At 50.5% G+C, this 16,746-nt stretch overlaps 1 protein-coding gene across 3 annotated transcripts in view; it reads left to right on the plus strand.

Moving 5' to 3' along the window:
* Positions 1-16,746, plus strand: part of SRGAP3 (SLIT-ROBO Rho GTPase activating protein 3) — a 434,101-nt gene that overhangs the window by 385,365 nt on the left and 31,990 nt on the right. For all 3 annotated transcript variants that reach the window (XM_049766260.1, XM_049766261.1, XM_049766259.1), the window contains 6 exons: positions 6,815-7,000; positions 9,839-9,967; positions 10,730-10,951; positions 11,713-11,814; positions 14,549-14,746; positions 16,000-16,084. In XM_049766260.1, the coding sequence (XP_049622217.1) occupies positions 6,815-7,000; positions 9,839-9,967; positions 10,730-10,951; positions 11,713-11,814; positions 14,549-14,746; positions 16,000-16,084 (922 nt within the window). The remainder of the gene's footprint in view (positions 1-6,814; positions 7,001-9,838; positions 9,968-10,729; positions 10,952-11,712; positions 11,815-14,548; positions 14,747-15,999; positions 16,085-16,746) is intronic.

Genomic DNA, 16,746 nt, shown 5'->3' on the forward strand with positions numbered 1-16,746 from the left:
ATAGCGCCGTTCTTAGTGTGATTTTTCCTTCTTGTTGCAATGGAGTTCTTTCCTTAGAAAGAGTGCACGGCCGCGTAGCGAAGCGGAGCGGCCGTGCTCCTCTGAGCCTCTTTTTGCCCCACTCGCAAGAGTTTCACGCAAGAGGACAGTAGACAGACATAGACAGGTCACACTCACAGTCTTTCACAGCTGAGCCCCACTGGGCCGGTGTACTTTCGCGGATTTTCCCCACCTGGTGTCACACACAGGGAGCCAGCTTTTGCAAAGGATAGCCGGTTTTTATGCTCTGAAGTCCCTCCCTGAAAATGGCGTCTGGGCGAGCGAGGTTTCTGGAGGCTCTTTTTGCCCCACTCGCAAGAGTTTCACGCAAGAGGACAGTAGACAGACATAGACAGGTCACACTCACAGTCTTTCACAGCTGAGCCCCACTGGGCCGGTGTACTTTCGCGGATTTTCCCCACCTGGTGTCACACACAGGGAGCCAGCTTTTGCAAAGGATAGCCGGTTTTTATGCTCTGAAGTCCCTCCCTGAAAATGGCGTCTGGGCGAGCGAGGTTTCTGGAGGCTCTTTTTGCCCCACTCGCAAGAGTTTCACGCAAGAGGACAGTAGACAGACATAGACAGGTCACACTCACAGTCTTTCACAGCTGAGCCCCACTGGGCCGGTGTACTTTCGCGGATTTTCCCCGCCTGGTGTCACACACAGGGAGCCAGCTTTTGCAAAGGATAGCCGGTTTTTATGCTCTGAAGTCCCTCCCTGAAAATGGCGTCTGGGCGAGCGAGGTTTCTGGAGGCTCTTTTTGCCCCACTCGCAAGAGTTTCACGCAAGAGGACAGTAGACAGACATAGACAGGTCACACTCACAGTCTTTCACAGCTGAGCCCCACTGGGCCGGTGTACTTTCGCGGATTTTCCCCACCTGGTGTCACACACAGGGAGCCAGCTTTTGCCTATTTATTCCATCTTTCTACTCACTCATATATCCATGTATTTGTCCAATCATCCACACAACCATACAATCATTCACCCCATCTACTCATTCATTCATTCATTCATTCATTGAATCATTCTTCATCCAGTTGTCCACCTAACCATTCACCCCCTATCTACCTTCCCATCTATCCTTGCATCCATTATCCACCTATCATTCATCCATCTAATAACCCTATCTGCTCATTTATTCATCTATGCACACATACTTTCATCCAAGTATTTGCCTAATCACCCATTCCTTCACCCCCTTTATTGACTTAGTGATCCATCCAGTCACCCATCCATGCATTTACCAATTCATCACATCTTTGAATCCATCCATCCACTTATTCACCTAACTGTCCATCCATTCACCCTATCTATGCATCCATCCTTCCCTCTATTTATATATCTAACCATCCATCCATCCATTCATCAATACTTCCATCCATCCTTCCATTCATCCATCCATCCATCCATCCATCCATCCCTCCACCCATTCCTTTTTTATCTACCCACTCACCAGTCCATGCATCCATTAATCCATCTACTTTCCAGTCTAGCTCACAAGCCCTCATTCATTCATTCATTCATTCATTCCTACAGATTGCTCTGATCCTTGCTGGGATGTCAATCTCTACTATGAACTATGTTCCAGCCCTTGACATCTAGTTTGGGTATGGCCATTTCTCAGCCAGCAGAAGGAATGAGTTAGATCATGCTTGTGAGTTGTGTGAAGGATACAAGGGCAAAAAATGTGGGTGATCCAACTGGAATGGAGGCATCCCTGAAGAGTCTCTTTGGCATGTGTAGGCCCAGGGTACCATCCTGCTAATCCTAATCACAGCTGCTCCTGACTTGTCCCAGAGACCTTTAGCTTCCACCATGCCTTTGCCTCCTTATGTACCTCTGTGCAGCCCGAGCATCTCTGCAAATCCCACTATGGGGCTGAGCTCAGACCTGAGGTCAAAGCATGAAGACATATGTCTTCTTGAAGAGGCCTGTCCATGTTTCCCAAGGCCAGGCCTCCGAGCTCCCCACTGAGCAGCCAGTCACTGGGCAATGCACTATTTATTCCTGGGCCTCAGTTTCCCTTCTTGATAGGGCAGTACACTGCCATCTTTAGTGAGCCTCATAAGAACCAGTGAAAAAGATGTGGGTCCACCCCAGAGAGATAGCACAGGTTATAGCCTTGCCTGTGGCCAGCCTAGATCTTATCCACAGTATTATGCATATTACACTGAGCACCACCCTGAGGAGTAAGGACCCTGAGCATTGCTGGATGAGACCCCAAATCCCCCCTAAAGGAAAATGGACCTGGATCTCAGGACCAAGTTTTAGGCTCCTGTGAACCTAGCAGAGCCATGAGCTAGTGCTGGATACACCCCCAGGGATGGATCTGCAGGGTCGAAAGGACACTCTTCCTCCCCCTTTAGGAGTTTAGTGACCCCTCTGGGGGCCCTTTCTGAGATCCTCTACTTGAAGACAGGTCTCATCATGACCTATCAGATGATCCACCAACTGGTCTCCTGTGTTCCTAATCCAGCATCTACACTGGTCAATGGCACCCCAGAGCTTTCCCTTTAGCCCCATTTTCTGCATTTCCCCAGCTAGAGAGGAGTATACTTGACCAGTGGTGATGGGCAGGGAGCCTCTGTCCGCCATTCTTCTGGTGAAGGTTTGGGGTCTGTATCATCAGGACTGATAGGAAAAGGACATCCAGTGAAAAGATCTGAGAAGCAGACACTGGGCAGGACTCCCACTGATCATGCTTGAGGCGGTCACATCTGTGTCTAGGACAGGGGAAAGGTCCTTGGCGGGGGATTAAGAATGAGGCTGCAAACTCAGAAGGAGCAGTTTCATTCAAGTATATTAGAGCCCTGGCCTGTCATTATCGAGAAGATGGTTCTAGTCTGCAAGGGTTCTAGACCCTTCCGTGCCGTGGCCTGATTTTAGAGGTGTGTTTCTGGGCACAAATAGAGCTGTTCTAGGCCAGAGAGATAGGACAGTAGGGAAGGCATTTGCCTTGCACATGACTGACTTGTGTTTGATCCCTGGTACCCCATATGATCCCTTGGGCCCCTTTAAGAATGATCCCTAGGCCCGGAGAGATAGCACAGCGGCGTTTGCCTTGCAAGCAGCCAATCCAGGACCAAAGGTGGTTGGTTCGAATCCCGGTGTCCCATATGGTCCCCCGTGCCTGCCAGGAGCTATTTCTGAGCAGACAGCCAGGAGTAACCCCTGAACACCGCCAGGTGTGGCCCCAAAACAAAACAACAACAACAACAAAAACAAACAAACAAACAAAAAAGGAATGATCCCTGCTCACTGCTGGGTGTGTCCCCCTCCAAAAAGAAAAAATAGTGCAGCTCACTTCAGAGAGTAAATGCCTGGTTCTGAGATAATCTCATTGGTGACAGATGTCCACTAGAATTCACCCTGGACTGTCCAGATTGCTCTAAGCCTGCTGGATTCCATCATTTAAGGAGACTGCACCGCTGTGTGGGACTTGTTGGACAACAGGTGGGAAAGTGGGTGGAGGAAGGTGGGTGCAGCCGAGCCAGCAGAAGGTGGATGGATGCTGGGGTGTTTGCATGGGACAGAAATGCTCACTCTTTTGACAGACAGAGCCACACAGATCGCTGGGGTAGGAGAACAGATCTGGAAGAGGAAATATGGATGGAGCAATGATCAAAGTCATTGGTATCCAAATACAGAATTGAATGGTTCCAGCATCATGGGGAGAAGAAAAGAATCCTGCAGGGCCATGAAATTGAAAGGTTAGGGAGAAGCTTCGCGAATGGGGAAAAGTAAATCCTGAAATCCTTCAGCCTCTTGGTCAACCTTGGCTGCCCTAGGTTCCCGGAGTCCTCAAAAAAACCTGCAGTTACTTATTTTGACCCCTTGAGGGCAGGAGTGTGACGTCCAGGACATCCCAGAGGACCAGTATTAAGGTACCAAAGTACCTTAAATGGGGAAAAGAAAAGATAAAAAGAAAAAAGTGGCTGCCTTAGAGGCAGTCTGGGGACAGGAGGGAAAATGGTGGAGTCTGGAACGTTGGGAAAGGAATGGATGTTGGAACACAGTGCAGCTAAAACAGAATTACTTATGGTTCATGGTGAATTTGATGAAAAAGTAATAAAAATGTCAAAGTGCATCACATTGGCACACTTGGTGGTCTCTGAGTTTGCAAAGGAGTTTAGTGGCACTGACTGGCATTGGAGAGAGTGAGCATCAGCTGTCATTGGTCAAAATGGCAGTGGGCATGCAGAGGTTGTCACCAGGACTCAGAAACCAGGGGCTGCTTTTTTTGTCTCGAAATGTTTAGGGGTTTGTTTTGTGCTTACCTTTATTTTCCAATTAATTTTTTTTAAATTTAAACACTGTGGTTTACAAAGTTATTTGTAATACAGTTGTTTCAGGTATCAGTGTTTGAGAACCAAACCCACCACCAAGTGACCTTCCTTCCACCATTGTGCCCAGTTTTTTCCTCACCCCCTAAGCCTCAGCAGGCACAAAATAATTTATTTTAAACGGTTTGTTACCACGAAATATAAAATAGAGTTATAAATAAAAATAAAGAACTCAGCGAAAGAAAATGTGTGAAAATTATTGTTCTGTCCCACAGTGGCGTTATTGAAGTCATTGTCTGAGGGTTTGCTGAAAATGTGTTACAAGTTGAGCCTTCTGTGCTGTTGTTTTTGTTTACTGAGTTTACTGGGCTTCTGTGCTATATTCCCATCTAATTCTCCATGCTCCTTCCTACTGGGCTGTCAGGATTGTGAAATTTGGAGGTGTTGCACAGCTGTATATGCTCCAAGATTTGTAGAACTGGGACGATTCTCTGGTTTGGTTGTCTCTGCTGAGATTGGTCATGAAGCTGAGCTTTTTATATGCTGTGGAGTGTGTGAGTGAGACTGCTGGGCTTTCAGCAGAATGAGAGTTGGGGGACTGCCCATTCTCAATCCAAGAGGGCCCCAGAGTTTTTGGCCCAGAGACCAGTCTGCCTGGGTGGGAGTTTATTGGCCTGGCATCTTCTGATATTAGTCCAAGGCTTTTTAGGATGGGAGGAGGGAGAACTGGTAAGAGGCAAAGAATTCCTCCTCTTAGCAGTAAATCCTTGACATGAGTGAAATTGGGTTGTAAGTGTTGGCTAGTAAGTCAATAGATGCAGTGGGACTGCCCATGGCTGTCATCTAAACAAGGAACCAGGCTCCTAAGTGCGGACTCTAGAACATTCTGATGGGTTTTGTAATTTCTTGTTGGGTTTGTTTTATGTTGGATTTTTTGAGTCACACCTGGCAGTGCTCAGGGATTATTCCTGATTCTGTGCTTTGGGCTCTCAGGGATCAAACCTGTGTCAGCTACAAGCAAGGCAAGTGTCTTAAGTGTCTTAAGTGCTGCACTGTCTCTCTGGCACCATGGAGTTATTACCAGTGCCCGGAGTGGCTGCTGCAGAAGAGGCTGCCTACCATGAGGTGCCAAGTTGAAGATGTAGTAGTGAATCAGGCTGGAAAGAAGGGACCATCAGGGAGTGTGTTTATTGTTGGGTTAAATGCTCCCCTGTGACCACCTCCATTGTACTCCTTGGCCCATTCACCCAAAGGCAGCACTTTCAAACCTACCTCACAGCTTCCACAATCTCCCTCAGTCCGGTCCAGAAACTCACAAGAGGGTATCTTTGAGCAATGTAGCATTGAGAAGCATGTCAGGACTGTTATGTGGTGTGTGGACTGCATAGGGCCCAGGATTCCTCAGTAGAGTTCCATGTACCCAACATTCTAGAACACAACATGATGGCTTTCTTTTTGTTTTGGTTGGGGGCAGAATCTAATACCCAATGGTACTCAGAGCTTACTCCTGAAGCTGTGCATAGGAATAATTTCTGGAAGGGCTCAGGGAACCTTATAGGGTACCAGGGTTGTTGATCCCAGTTAAGACTTGTGCCAGGTAAGCACCAACCCTACCCTATGATCGATCATACTTGCCTTGAGTACAACAGGCAAAATCATGTGGCTGGAGGGCCACAATGCATTGAGCTCTTCTAGGCCTCAGTCTCTTTACTTTAAATTTTGGTTCTTGGGTTGGATGGCAGCTCAGATGGCATCTAACTCAAACTTGTTCATTTTTATTTTTTATTTTGGATTTTGGGCCACACCAGTGACGCTCAGGGGTTGCTCCTGGTTATGCGCTCAGAAATCGCTCCTGGATTGGGGGACCATATGGGATGCCAGGGGATCGAACCATGGTCTGTCCTAGGTCAGCCATGTGCAAGGCAAACGCCCTACCACTGTGCCATAGCTCTAGTCCCTAAAATTGTCCATTTTTACCACATAAACATTCTTATGCAAGTGGACTGGCAGTACATGTGCTGTTTTAGAGGAATCTGTCTTGTAACCAGGGACTAGATTATTCGGAAAGCCTCAGCTCCTAAGGACACACCAGGACAGTGTCCTCTGCTGCTCGCTGTACCCAGGGAGACTGCTGGGCACCCTTGCATTGGGGGGACATGGATAAGCCCTGATCCCGTGATGGGTGGAGGGTGCTTTCTGTTCACAGACAAGGGGGACTCGAGTTGTGATGGGCAGAACCTGAAAAGGGCAGTGAAAGAAACTCCATGAACCCCCCCCCAAAAAAAAAAAAAAAAAGCTTGGAAGTGGCAAAGATCTTTTTAGGCTCCTCTGCTGCTCTGAGCCTGGCATCTTGCAAAAAAGCCTTTGGGGTTCAGGGTGTAGGTAGGGTTAACCCTGACCATACTGTTTCCAAGTTTCAGCAGTTGCTGGGGAAGGAATCGGGGAGGAGGTCCAGGCACTGACCCCCATGCCACTGTGTCTGTCTTCAGGTCATGAAAACCTACCACATGTACCACGCTGAGAGTATAAGCGCCGAGAGCAAACTGAAGGAGGCCGAGAAGCAGGAGGAGAAGCAGTTCACAAGGGCAGGAGAGCTGGGAATGAGCTTGTTGCGACATGAGGACCGGCCCCAGAGACGGAGCTCCGTGAAGAAGATAGAAAAGATGAAGGAAAAGGTGGGGGAACATGGGGGTGATAAGTAGATGGGGTGGGCGGGGGCGAGATGGACCAGCTCCAGAGACACAAATTTGAAGATCAAGAAGAAAAAAGAGAAGGTGGGACAGACAGATGGGGAGATGGACAGATAGGGGACAGGCTGGTGGGGGATATATTCCTCCAAGACCTGGTTCTGTGAAGATCAGGATGAAGAAGTTGGAGAACAGAGGGATGGGGGACAGAGAGACAGGGGAATGGACAGGGGTTGGGCAAAGGAAGGGATGAATAGATGGGATGGACAGATTGAAGGGGAAGGACAGAAAGAGGATAGGGGCTGGACAGATGGAGAGATGGACAGACTGGGGTAAGGAGATGGGGGATGGATGGGGGACAGACATGTAGAACACAGCGAGATGGATGGACAGGGATGGACATCCAGGGAGTATGGACAGATGGGGATAGGGAGATGGATAGAAAGGGGGTGAACAGATGAATGGGGGGATGGCAGATGAAAGTTCTTGCACCAATAGGTGGGAGCACTCCAGGGCCAGAGCCAAAAGCACCTGTTCTGGACGTAGGCTGGGCTTCAGAATTGCACTTGCAGTTGTCTCTGGATGTAAGTTTAAAAATTCAACAGTGATGCAGAATCATCCAGGCTCTGCTCTGTGGGGGAATTTCAGGGCCCCACAATCAACAGAGTGACATTTGTGCCCCTGTCATCCCGTGACAGGGTGCCACCTCACTTACTTTCTTGTAAAACCATAGTGGTTTTCTCCTGTTTGTCCACCACTTCCTCCCTGCAGCCAGCAAATATCTCCCTCATCTCCCTTCAGGCCAGGCACTTCACCCACATGGTTTGGGCTTCTTGGAGCCTCCTTTTAGGATTCCATGCCCTTGAAGCTCTTAATAGTTATAGGAGATTGAGTTAGAACAAACCCCAACATAAACTGGAAAATAAATGGCTACTGGAGGCCAGTAAAGTTCCATTCCAGGGAAGTTTGCAAAGGAAAAGAAACAAACAACTTCCCATTTAATCAGAGACAGAGACTGAGGCAGAGGTGAGTGATGGATCTGGCTAGAACCTATACACAGAACACACACAGGAAGGGCTGAGCTTCAGCCATCTAAAGTAAGGGGCCCAAACTGAATGTGCTCTGGGTTCAGGAGAGAATAACTATTTCTTTTCTTATTTTGGGGGTTCATGGAACCCCAGCAGTGTTTGGGAGTTACTCCTGGCTCTGTGCCTGGGGGTATATGGTGCTGAGAGTGATCACAAGACTTTTCACTTGCAAAGCACCATCCATGCTCGGACCATGGAACCCCTGTCCCGCTCTACCAAGGTCCTTTTTTGGTTTTTGTTTTTTGGGCTACACCTGGAGACGCTCAGGAGTTACTCCTAGCTATGTGCTCAGAAATCGCTCCTGGCTTAGGGGACCATATAGGACACCATGGGATCAAACCTTGGTCCATCCTAGGTTAGCGCGTGCAAGGCAAATGCCCTATCGCTGTGCCACTGCTCCGGCTCCTACCAAGGTCCTTTTTTTACTCTTTGTTCATGTGTTTCCATGAGAGTTTGATGCTATTAGCTGGACCATTTCACAGTAGGGGGAAGCCCAGCTCCATGCAGAAGCCAGTCCCTACTTCCCCAGAGCCCCCAGGTCTCCCCACTGCTTATACAATCAGTAGGATGTCTTCCACAACAAGCCTTGTTGAGGGTACAGTGTGAAGGGCACAGCTCTGGCATTACAGGTGGTCCCAGAAACCAAGATGTGAATAAAGAAGTGAAAAGGAGCAGTGAGGGTGTTACGGGTGAAAGCTCCCAAGATGCACCTCAGAATACAGAAGAAGGATGGTCAGAGCCTATTGACTACAGTGGCAGGCCCTGCAAAGACCCTGGGAGTCTCACCAGGAGAACCCCACACATCGCCTAAGTCCAGGGAAGTGACATTGAAGGCATCTCAGTAGGCAGAGACAAGGCAGAGGGAGGAGGATGGCAGGCTCCAGGGCCACAGTAAGGGGGTCACATCAGTGTCCTGCCCGACAGGGGAGAAGGTGGGAAATGCAGGCACCCTAGGACATATTCCTGCAAGCAGTGGACTCTAGGTGCTGTCGATACCCAGTAATTATACACGTCTTGGTCATGTGAGGCTGTGCTGGAGGAACTGGGCATGTCCTCAGAAGCTGGAGCTTGATTCTACTGGAAACTGCAAACAGCTTTGAAAAAAAATTGTGAAAAGGGCCAGAGCGGTGGTGCAAGCGGTGGGGTGTTTGCTTTGCATGCACTAACCTAGGACGGACCACGGTTCGATCCCCTGGTATTCCATATGGTCCTCCAAGACAAGAACTGATTTCTGAGCACAGAGCCAGAAGTAACCCCTGAGTGTCACCGGGTGTGGCCCAAAAAGAAAAAAAAAAATTAATCGTGAAAGAATAAGAATTATTGCTAGGAATTAAAGAAAGATGAACAAAATGGAAGAATGGGAGCAGGAGAGATGGCAGTCATAAATGGTGATGGGGGTGTCTAGGTGGTATGGGACGTGGAAGGAAGCCCCTGGGACAACTGAGGCAGGAATGACCTCAGCCTCTGAGGGGCCAGGAGAAGACAGGAACCAGGCCTACATTATCCAGGGTGCTCTCCCACTTTGGGGGCACCCAGCAGATCCTGGTCTCATTTTTCTCTGTGAGACCCCCCACAGAGGTCACTTCTCCAAAGGGATATTGTCCTTGTCTGCGTATATGTGGTACCCGCCTCTGACCTTGATGCCCGGCTGGTGGTTTTGGGCACCCTCTGGGGTTTAGAGGGACCATCCTAAAGTCACTGCTGGGAGCCTCTGGCTCACACTGTGTGTCCCTTCCAGAGACAGGCAAAGTATTCGGAGAACAAGCTCAAGTGTACCAAGGCCCGAAACGACTATTTACTCAACCTCGCAGCCACCAACGCAGCCATCAGCAAATATTATATCCATGATGTCTCGGACCTCATTGACGTGAGCATCGGGAAGGGGCACCCATGGGGTGGGAATCCTGGAGGCCCAAGGTCCCTAGTGGCTGGGGGACACAGCAATGAGCCTGGGTGGGGAGTGGCAAGAGAGCTAGAAATGCTCACCTTGGTGCAGCTGACACCTACATAAAGGAAGGAAGGAAGGAAAGAAGGAAGGAAGGAAGGAAGGAAGGAGATAGAAAAGGAAGGAAGGAAGGAAGAAGGGAGGGAGGGAGGAAAGAAGGGAAGAAGGGAAGAAAGGAAGGAGGTAGAAGGGAAGGAAGAAGGGATGGCGAGGGAAGAAGTGACGGGATAGAAAGGGATGGGGAGGGTGAAGGAAGGAAGAAAGGAAGGAAGGGGATGGAAGAAAGGAGGGAAGGAGGAGGAAGGGAGGGATGAAACAAGAGGAAGAAAGAATGGAAGGGGCCAGAGAGATAGCACATTGGTGGGGCATTTGCCTTGCATGTGGCCGGCCCAGGATGGACATGCGTTCGATTCCTGCATCCCATTAGGTCCCCCGAGCCTGGCAGGAGTGATTTCTGAGTGCAGAGCCAGGAGTAACTCCTGAGCACCACTGTGTATGGCCAAAAAAATAAATAAATAAAAGGAGAAAGGTTTCTCTCAACTGCCATCCTCAGCCCCTCTGAGGTTGCTGGGCTGGGGGGGCGTGCAGTCATTTCCTCTAGGGGTCATCTGCAGGTGACCAGGTGACTTCCCAGGTAGGGGCTGGCAAGGTTTGTCGCCCATCACACCCTCCCACTTCCCACAGTGTTCTGACCTGGGCTTCCACGCCAGCCTGGCCCGCACTTTCCGGACCTACCTCTCCGCTGAGTACAACTTGGAGACGTCCCGCCACGAGGGCCTGGATGCTGTGGAGAGCGCAGTGGACAACCTGGACTCGCGGAGTGACAAACATGCACTGATGGACATGTGCAACCAAGTCTTCTGCCCACCTCTCAAGTTCGAGTTCCAGCCCCACATGGGGGATGAGGTGGGCAGGAGCATCTTTGCATCCTGGGGTGCCAGGACATGGGGACAGGGGACAATCCTCAATTCAGAATCCAAATGCAGATGGCACGAAGACCTTCCTGCAGGGCTTCAGCTGTCATGGCCTCTCTGGTCCACTGTATCTGGGACCCCCTAGCCCCCCCCCCCCACAGTCCTATTGCCTTGCCTCTGAGTGACATCAGGACCCAGGGATCAAGGGAGCCAACATTTCCCTGCTCACCTCTTCTACCTAACAGGTGGAAAACATGGGGTTGTCTGTGGCCCCTCTAGCAAGTTTGGGTTCTTCCCTGCAGCTGAGTTAGTTATGTTTCTTTTAATTTTTTAAAGATTTTTTGGTTTTGGGGCCACACCCAATGGTGCTCAGGGTTACTCCTGGTTCTGTGCTCAGGAACATTCCTTGCAGGCTCGATGAATCCTATGGGCTGTTGGGGATCCAACACCGGTCCATCCCAGGTCAATCCCGTGCAAAACAAATGCCTTACCACCGTGCTATCACCCCAGCCCCTGTGTTGGTTTTTGTCCCCGTTTTTCCCATCTGCAAATCCATAAGCTCAGTTCTGGACAAGGCAATGTTGGGGCTCTGGGATCCCCACCATGGGCAGGCCTGCCCTGCTGGGAAAAGGGTAGGAAAAGTGGGAAGATGTGCATGTCCATCTAGCGTGTCTGGATGGCCATGCCCTGTCCCTCTGCCACCATCCTGGGGAGGCCCCGGACAGCTACAATGGCCCCCACTTCTCTCCTCAGGTTTGCCAAGTGAGCGCACAACAGCCCGTGCAGACCGAGTTACTCGTACGTTACCACCAGCTGCAATCCAGGCTAGCCACGCTCAAGATCGAGAATGAGGAGGTGAGTAGCTAAATTTGCACTGGGGACAGCAAGACCAGCTCTCTGCTGGGCTCCCTGGGGTGGCACAGGTGGGGTTTGGGGGGCACTGATGTGAGAAAAAATCCCCAGCCAGCTGGACTTGAGGAAAGGCCAGTTCAGCAGGAAGAAGTGAATTTAAGTGATAGGAAGCTATATAAGCAGGCGGGAAATTGGGGGGATCTCCCACCCAGCATCTTCCTTCTAGACTTAGGGTGGATCCAAGCTCTGGGGTCTGGGGTAAGCTGGGAGACCACAGGAAGACTCCAGATTTCAGACACCCCCATTAAGTTCAACAACTGGACTTGGGGCCAGAGCAATAAACAGCAGTAGGGCATTTACCTTGCATGTGGCTAATACAGGATGGACCTGGGTTTGATCCCCCGCCTCCCCTATGGTCCCCCAAGCCATGAGTGATTTCTGAGAGCATAGCCAGGAGTAACCCCTGAACATCACCATGTGTGGCCCCAAAATAAACAAACAAAAAATTCAACAACTGGGCCGGGCTGGGCTGGGAAGGGCCTTTCTCATCCTGAAAGGCTCTTGATGTTCAGAGCTCTGATGCTGGTCCTGGACAGATGATCAGGGACAATTGAAGACACAGCAGTGATGGCCTGGTAGGCAGGCAGTAGCCTCTGCTCTGGCTTGCTGGGACCTGTCTCAATGAGTCCCTCGGCTCCTGGCACCTTCATTCCAGTGAGATAAGAATTATGAGAGCACAAAAACAGCCAAGTAGTACATGGATGGGCATAGTGTTTGTTCCAGGGTCCAGGTAGAAGGCGAGAGGCCCATGTTACCAGAGACTTGGAATGGCATTGGTTTGTTTTGTATGAGGGTGTGGTTGCTGGGCCACACTCCACAGTGCTCAGGGATTACTCCTGGTGGTGCCAGGGTTTGAACTGGGGTTGGGCTGTGCAGGCAAGTGCCATATGCCCTGTGCCATTTGTAAATGTAGCTGAACCACAATGGTGGCTTCTTCTGAATGGAGCAGAGGGGTTTCCCTGAAGAGGAGTCCCACTAAGGAAGTTGGGGTCAGCTCCTGACCCCGTTGTCACACTGATTCCAAGGGAAAAGTGGAATCTTGCAGGCGAGCAGGAAGCGTGGGACTTGCTATCTAGCTCCCTGTAGGCCCAAGGCCTGGCACAAGGAGTGCAGGAACCCATTCTCAGGACATGACCCCTCACCTCTCTCAGACTGCCTCCCAACATCCTGCTGATAAGGGGAGTCAAGAAACAATCCAGAATATTCCTCCCTCCCAAGTGTCTTGTCCTCTGGAAGGAACAGGTTTGGACCATTGGTCAGGAAGGCAGGAACAGACCTAGAATGTTATGTATGTAAACATTTTATGGGATTATTATGTTACTGACCCTACCCTGATTGGTGATTGTGCCCTACCCTAGGGTGTGACCTGGCATTCTGCCTCCACCCTAGGGTGGTACCTGATTCTGCTTCCTCCATTGGGTGGTATTTGATCCCACCATTGGGTAGTACCTGATTCTGGGGGATAAAAACAAGGGTCTGTGGAAGGCGAAGGGCTTTTTGGCTGGAACTGAGGCTGAGACTTTGGACTTCAGTCTTGTCCACCGAATAAAGCTAATATTTCCACAAGCCTGACTGTCTGCGAGCTGTTTACCCGCCGTTTCACCTCAGAACCATCGGCTGGACAGGGTGGCAGACTCGTGCTCCAAGCTGGAGGGGAAAGACCTCATCCTCCATCTCTCCATCAGTCAACCTTCTTAGGGACTGACTTGCAACACTAGAAGACTTGACAAGGAAAGGTGTAGAATCTCAATGGGGGCACCTCTAGACAGCCCTGGGGTCAGGGCTAAAACCCCAAGGTCAGGTCTAGAACCCAGGCAGATCTAGAACCTGCGGTGTGGTAGTTTTAGAACCCCGGGGGAGGGGGCAGACCAATCCTAGAACCCCAAGTGGTAGACCTAACACCACATGGCAACTCTAGAACTCCATTTGGCATTTCTAAAGCCCCGAGGGTTAGTCCTAGAATCCTGGAAGATGAGCCTAGAACACATGGTGACAATCCTAGAACCCCAAAGGGTAGACCTAGAGTGGGGAGTTCTAGAACCCCAATTCCTCAGTTACTAGAGTTTTCAGGATCCTCCTCCCCATGTCCAAAGAAATGACTTTTTATTTATTTATTTATTTATTTTTAAAAACTTTATTGATTGATTGGTTTTGGGGCCGCACCCAGCAGTGCTCAGGTTTTCTTTTGGCTCTGCACTCAGAAATCCCCCCTGGCAGGCTGGAATTCCATATGGAATGTTGGAAATTGAACCAGGTTCATCCCAGGTCTGCTGAATGCAAGGCAAATGCCCTACCACTGTGCTGTCTCTCCAGCCCCGAAAGCAATGAGTTTTTAAATAATTGTTTAATTGAGAGGTCTCCAATGCAATGTTCCTAGGGCATCTGGGCCTCTTGGGAAGTATTTGGCCACCTGAGATGGACTATTCCATGATGGGTGCCAACAATATGGGGTCAGCAGGGCAGCACCTTACTATGCTGTGCTGGGGACACATAGCACCAAGTTTCACATGGGGCCTATATGCCACTGGCATATTGATCCCTGAGCTTGGCCTGGCAAGCCCAGGGTTTCAGACTGGCCACACCTGCCCCCTGCCCAGCCTAACCTTCTGTGCCTGGACATTCCAACACCCTCACCTGGGGGACACACCCCTATCACTGACCTTTGCCGCTTCCCCAGGTACGAAAGACCCTGGACGCCACCATGCAGACACTGAGGGACATGCTGACTGTGGAGGACTTTGACGTGTCCGACGCCTTCCAGCACAGCCGCTCCACCGAATCCATCAAGTCGGCCGCCTCCGAGACTTACATGAGCAAGATTAGCATCGCCAAGCGCAGGGCCAACCAGCAGGAGACAGAGATGTTCTATTTCACGGTATACCCCCCCTACCCCAAGACCCATGTGTCTGAGGGTCCCCCAGCAGGCCTTCATATGTAAAGGACCTCTCCAGGCCTGAGCGTATGAAAATCCCTCCCAAATGAGAGAACCCATGTATGAGGGACCCCTACACCCACTTCCAGGTCCCCCACATCTGCGGGACCCCTGTCTTGCGTAGAGAACTTAGGTCAGCAGATGTGAAGTTGCCAGATGGCAGATGTTTGAGGGGGTCTTTGGACTTGAAAGTATTGGGGGGCATCACTGGTATCTGCAACTAAGGTCGGGCCTTGTATTTCATGTACCCCTCAGCTGATGGGGTCAGAGATCAGTGTGTGTGTGTGTGTGTGTGTGTGTGTGTGTGTGTGTGTGTGTGAGTGTAGTCATGTCTTCACACCTCTGTTCCCTCAGGGCCCATTGGGAGGCTTTGGGGGACACTTGAGAAAAGTGGGCAGTGCCAGTCCCTCTGCCCTGACTGTGTTACCCTCGCCAGTGATTGACCTTTGTGGCAGTTTTGGGTTCAGGGTTAGAACTTTCACTGTGGGGATATAAAACACCTCCTTCAGACCTTGTGGCAGTCTGAATTGTTAGCACATGGGGGTGTCTATGGCCACCTCAGAACTCTCAGGGTATTCCAGTTCAGATAGCTCAGATGTGCCCAGAACCTGGGAGGGGTTTGTGAGAACATCTGTGTCCATGTGACTGACTCGCTTCTCCCTACCCCCCAACCTGGGCATCAGAGCAGCTGACTTAGTGTAGAACCACAGGTTTGGGTTCAGACCCAAGAGTCCAAAGAATGTTGTTGGGGTCTGGCTCAGCTGGGTACTGTGTGTGTGTGTGTGTGTGTGTGTGTGTGTGTGTGTGTGTAGGGTCATAGGGGAGCTCTAAAGGCCTCACAGTAGGGTCAGAGCAGGGCTGGCATTCCTTGTGTTCACATGGCTTGTCCTGGCCTCAGGAGGAACAGCCCAGCCAACCCTGATGCTCTGACAGAAAGCAGAGTCACCTGACCAATGGGGTCTCATTCCTGCTGCCTCACATGCCCCCTAACACCTTGTCTCTGCTACTCTGGCAGAACCTTCATCACTAACACCCCTCCCTCCTCCTGAGACCTCTGTAGAATCCCAGAACACCGCCCCTGAACAGGGTGCAGGGACACAGGCTCCCTTCTGCCCACGTAGGGTCCTGGAGGGTGGGGTGACCCCAGCCAGTTGCTCAATAATACTCACAGGCTGGTTTGCATTTGTGTCTTGCAGAAGTTCAAAGAGTTTGTGAATGGAAGCAACCTCATTACCAAACTGCAGGCCAAGCATGATTTACTCAAGCAGACTTTGGGGGAAGGTAAGAATGTGAGGGGGAAGAAACCAAGGGGGATTATGTGTACCCCAAGGGGAATATATGACCCAAGGGGTTCATCCCAAGATGCCAAGGCTTGGTCCAATCACCTTCTCCTGGTCCTGCTCTGGCCAGAAAACTATCTTGTGCTGGCATAGAGTTGGGGCTATGCAAAGCAGGGGCCTCCTTGCTTTAGGCCATGAAGGAGAGACCCAAAGTGAGGAGGGGTCCTCATCACACAGGTATTCCAGCAGCTCCTCCAGGACAGGCCTTGACAGGGTCCAGGCTGTCTCTTCAGGTGGGAATAGAAGAGGTGGTGTTCCCCAGAGGACTAGGAATGAAACTCAAAGTCACAGATGGTATTGCATCATGCTGCTCTGGCCAGCTATAGACCCTGCCTGAACCCTGTTTCTTAGTGCCGCTTGGCTTGGTGTGACACGTAATCCCACCTGAGACTTGTGGGGACACATGGAGGGATTGGTACAAACATAAGGTCAGCAGCTATGAGAAAGCAAAGTTCCCTCCAGTCCACCATATTTCCCCATTGCCTGTCACACTACTACATGCTAGTATGCCCAACTTCTGCCACTGGCTGCTTCCTCTACTTGTGTGCCTGGGTCTAATGGGGTAACACTAGAGTTGACTCAGTGTCACAAGCAGGCTCTATC

This window comes from Suncus etruscus, chromosome 20, assembly GCF_024139225.1.
Source record: "Suncus etruscus isolate mSunEtr1 chromosome 20, mSunEtr1.pri.cur, whole genome shotgun sequence".
NCBI lineage: Eukaryota > Metazoa > Chordata > Mammalia > Eulipotyphla > Soricidae > Suncus > Suncus etruscus.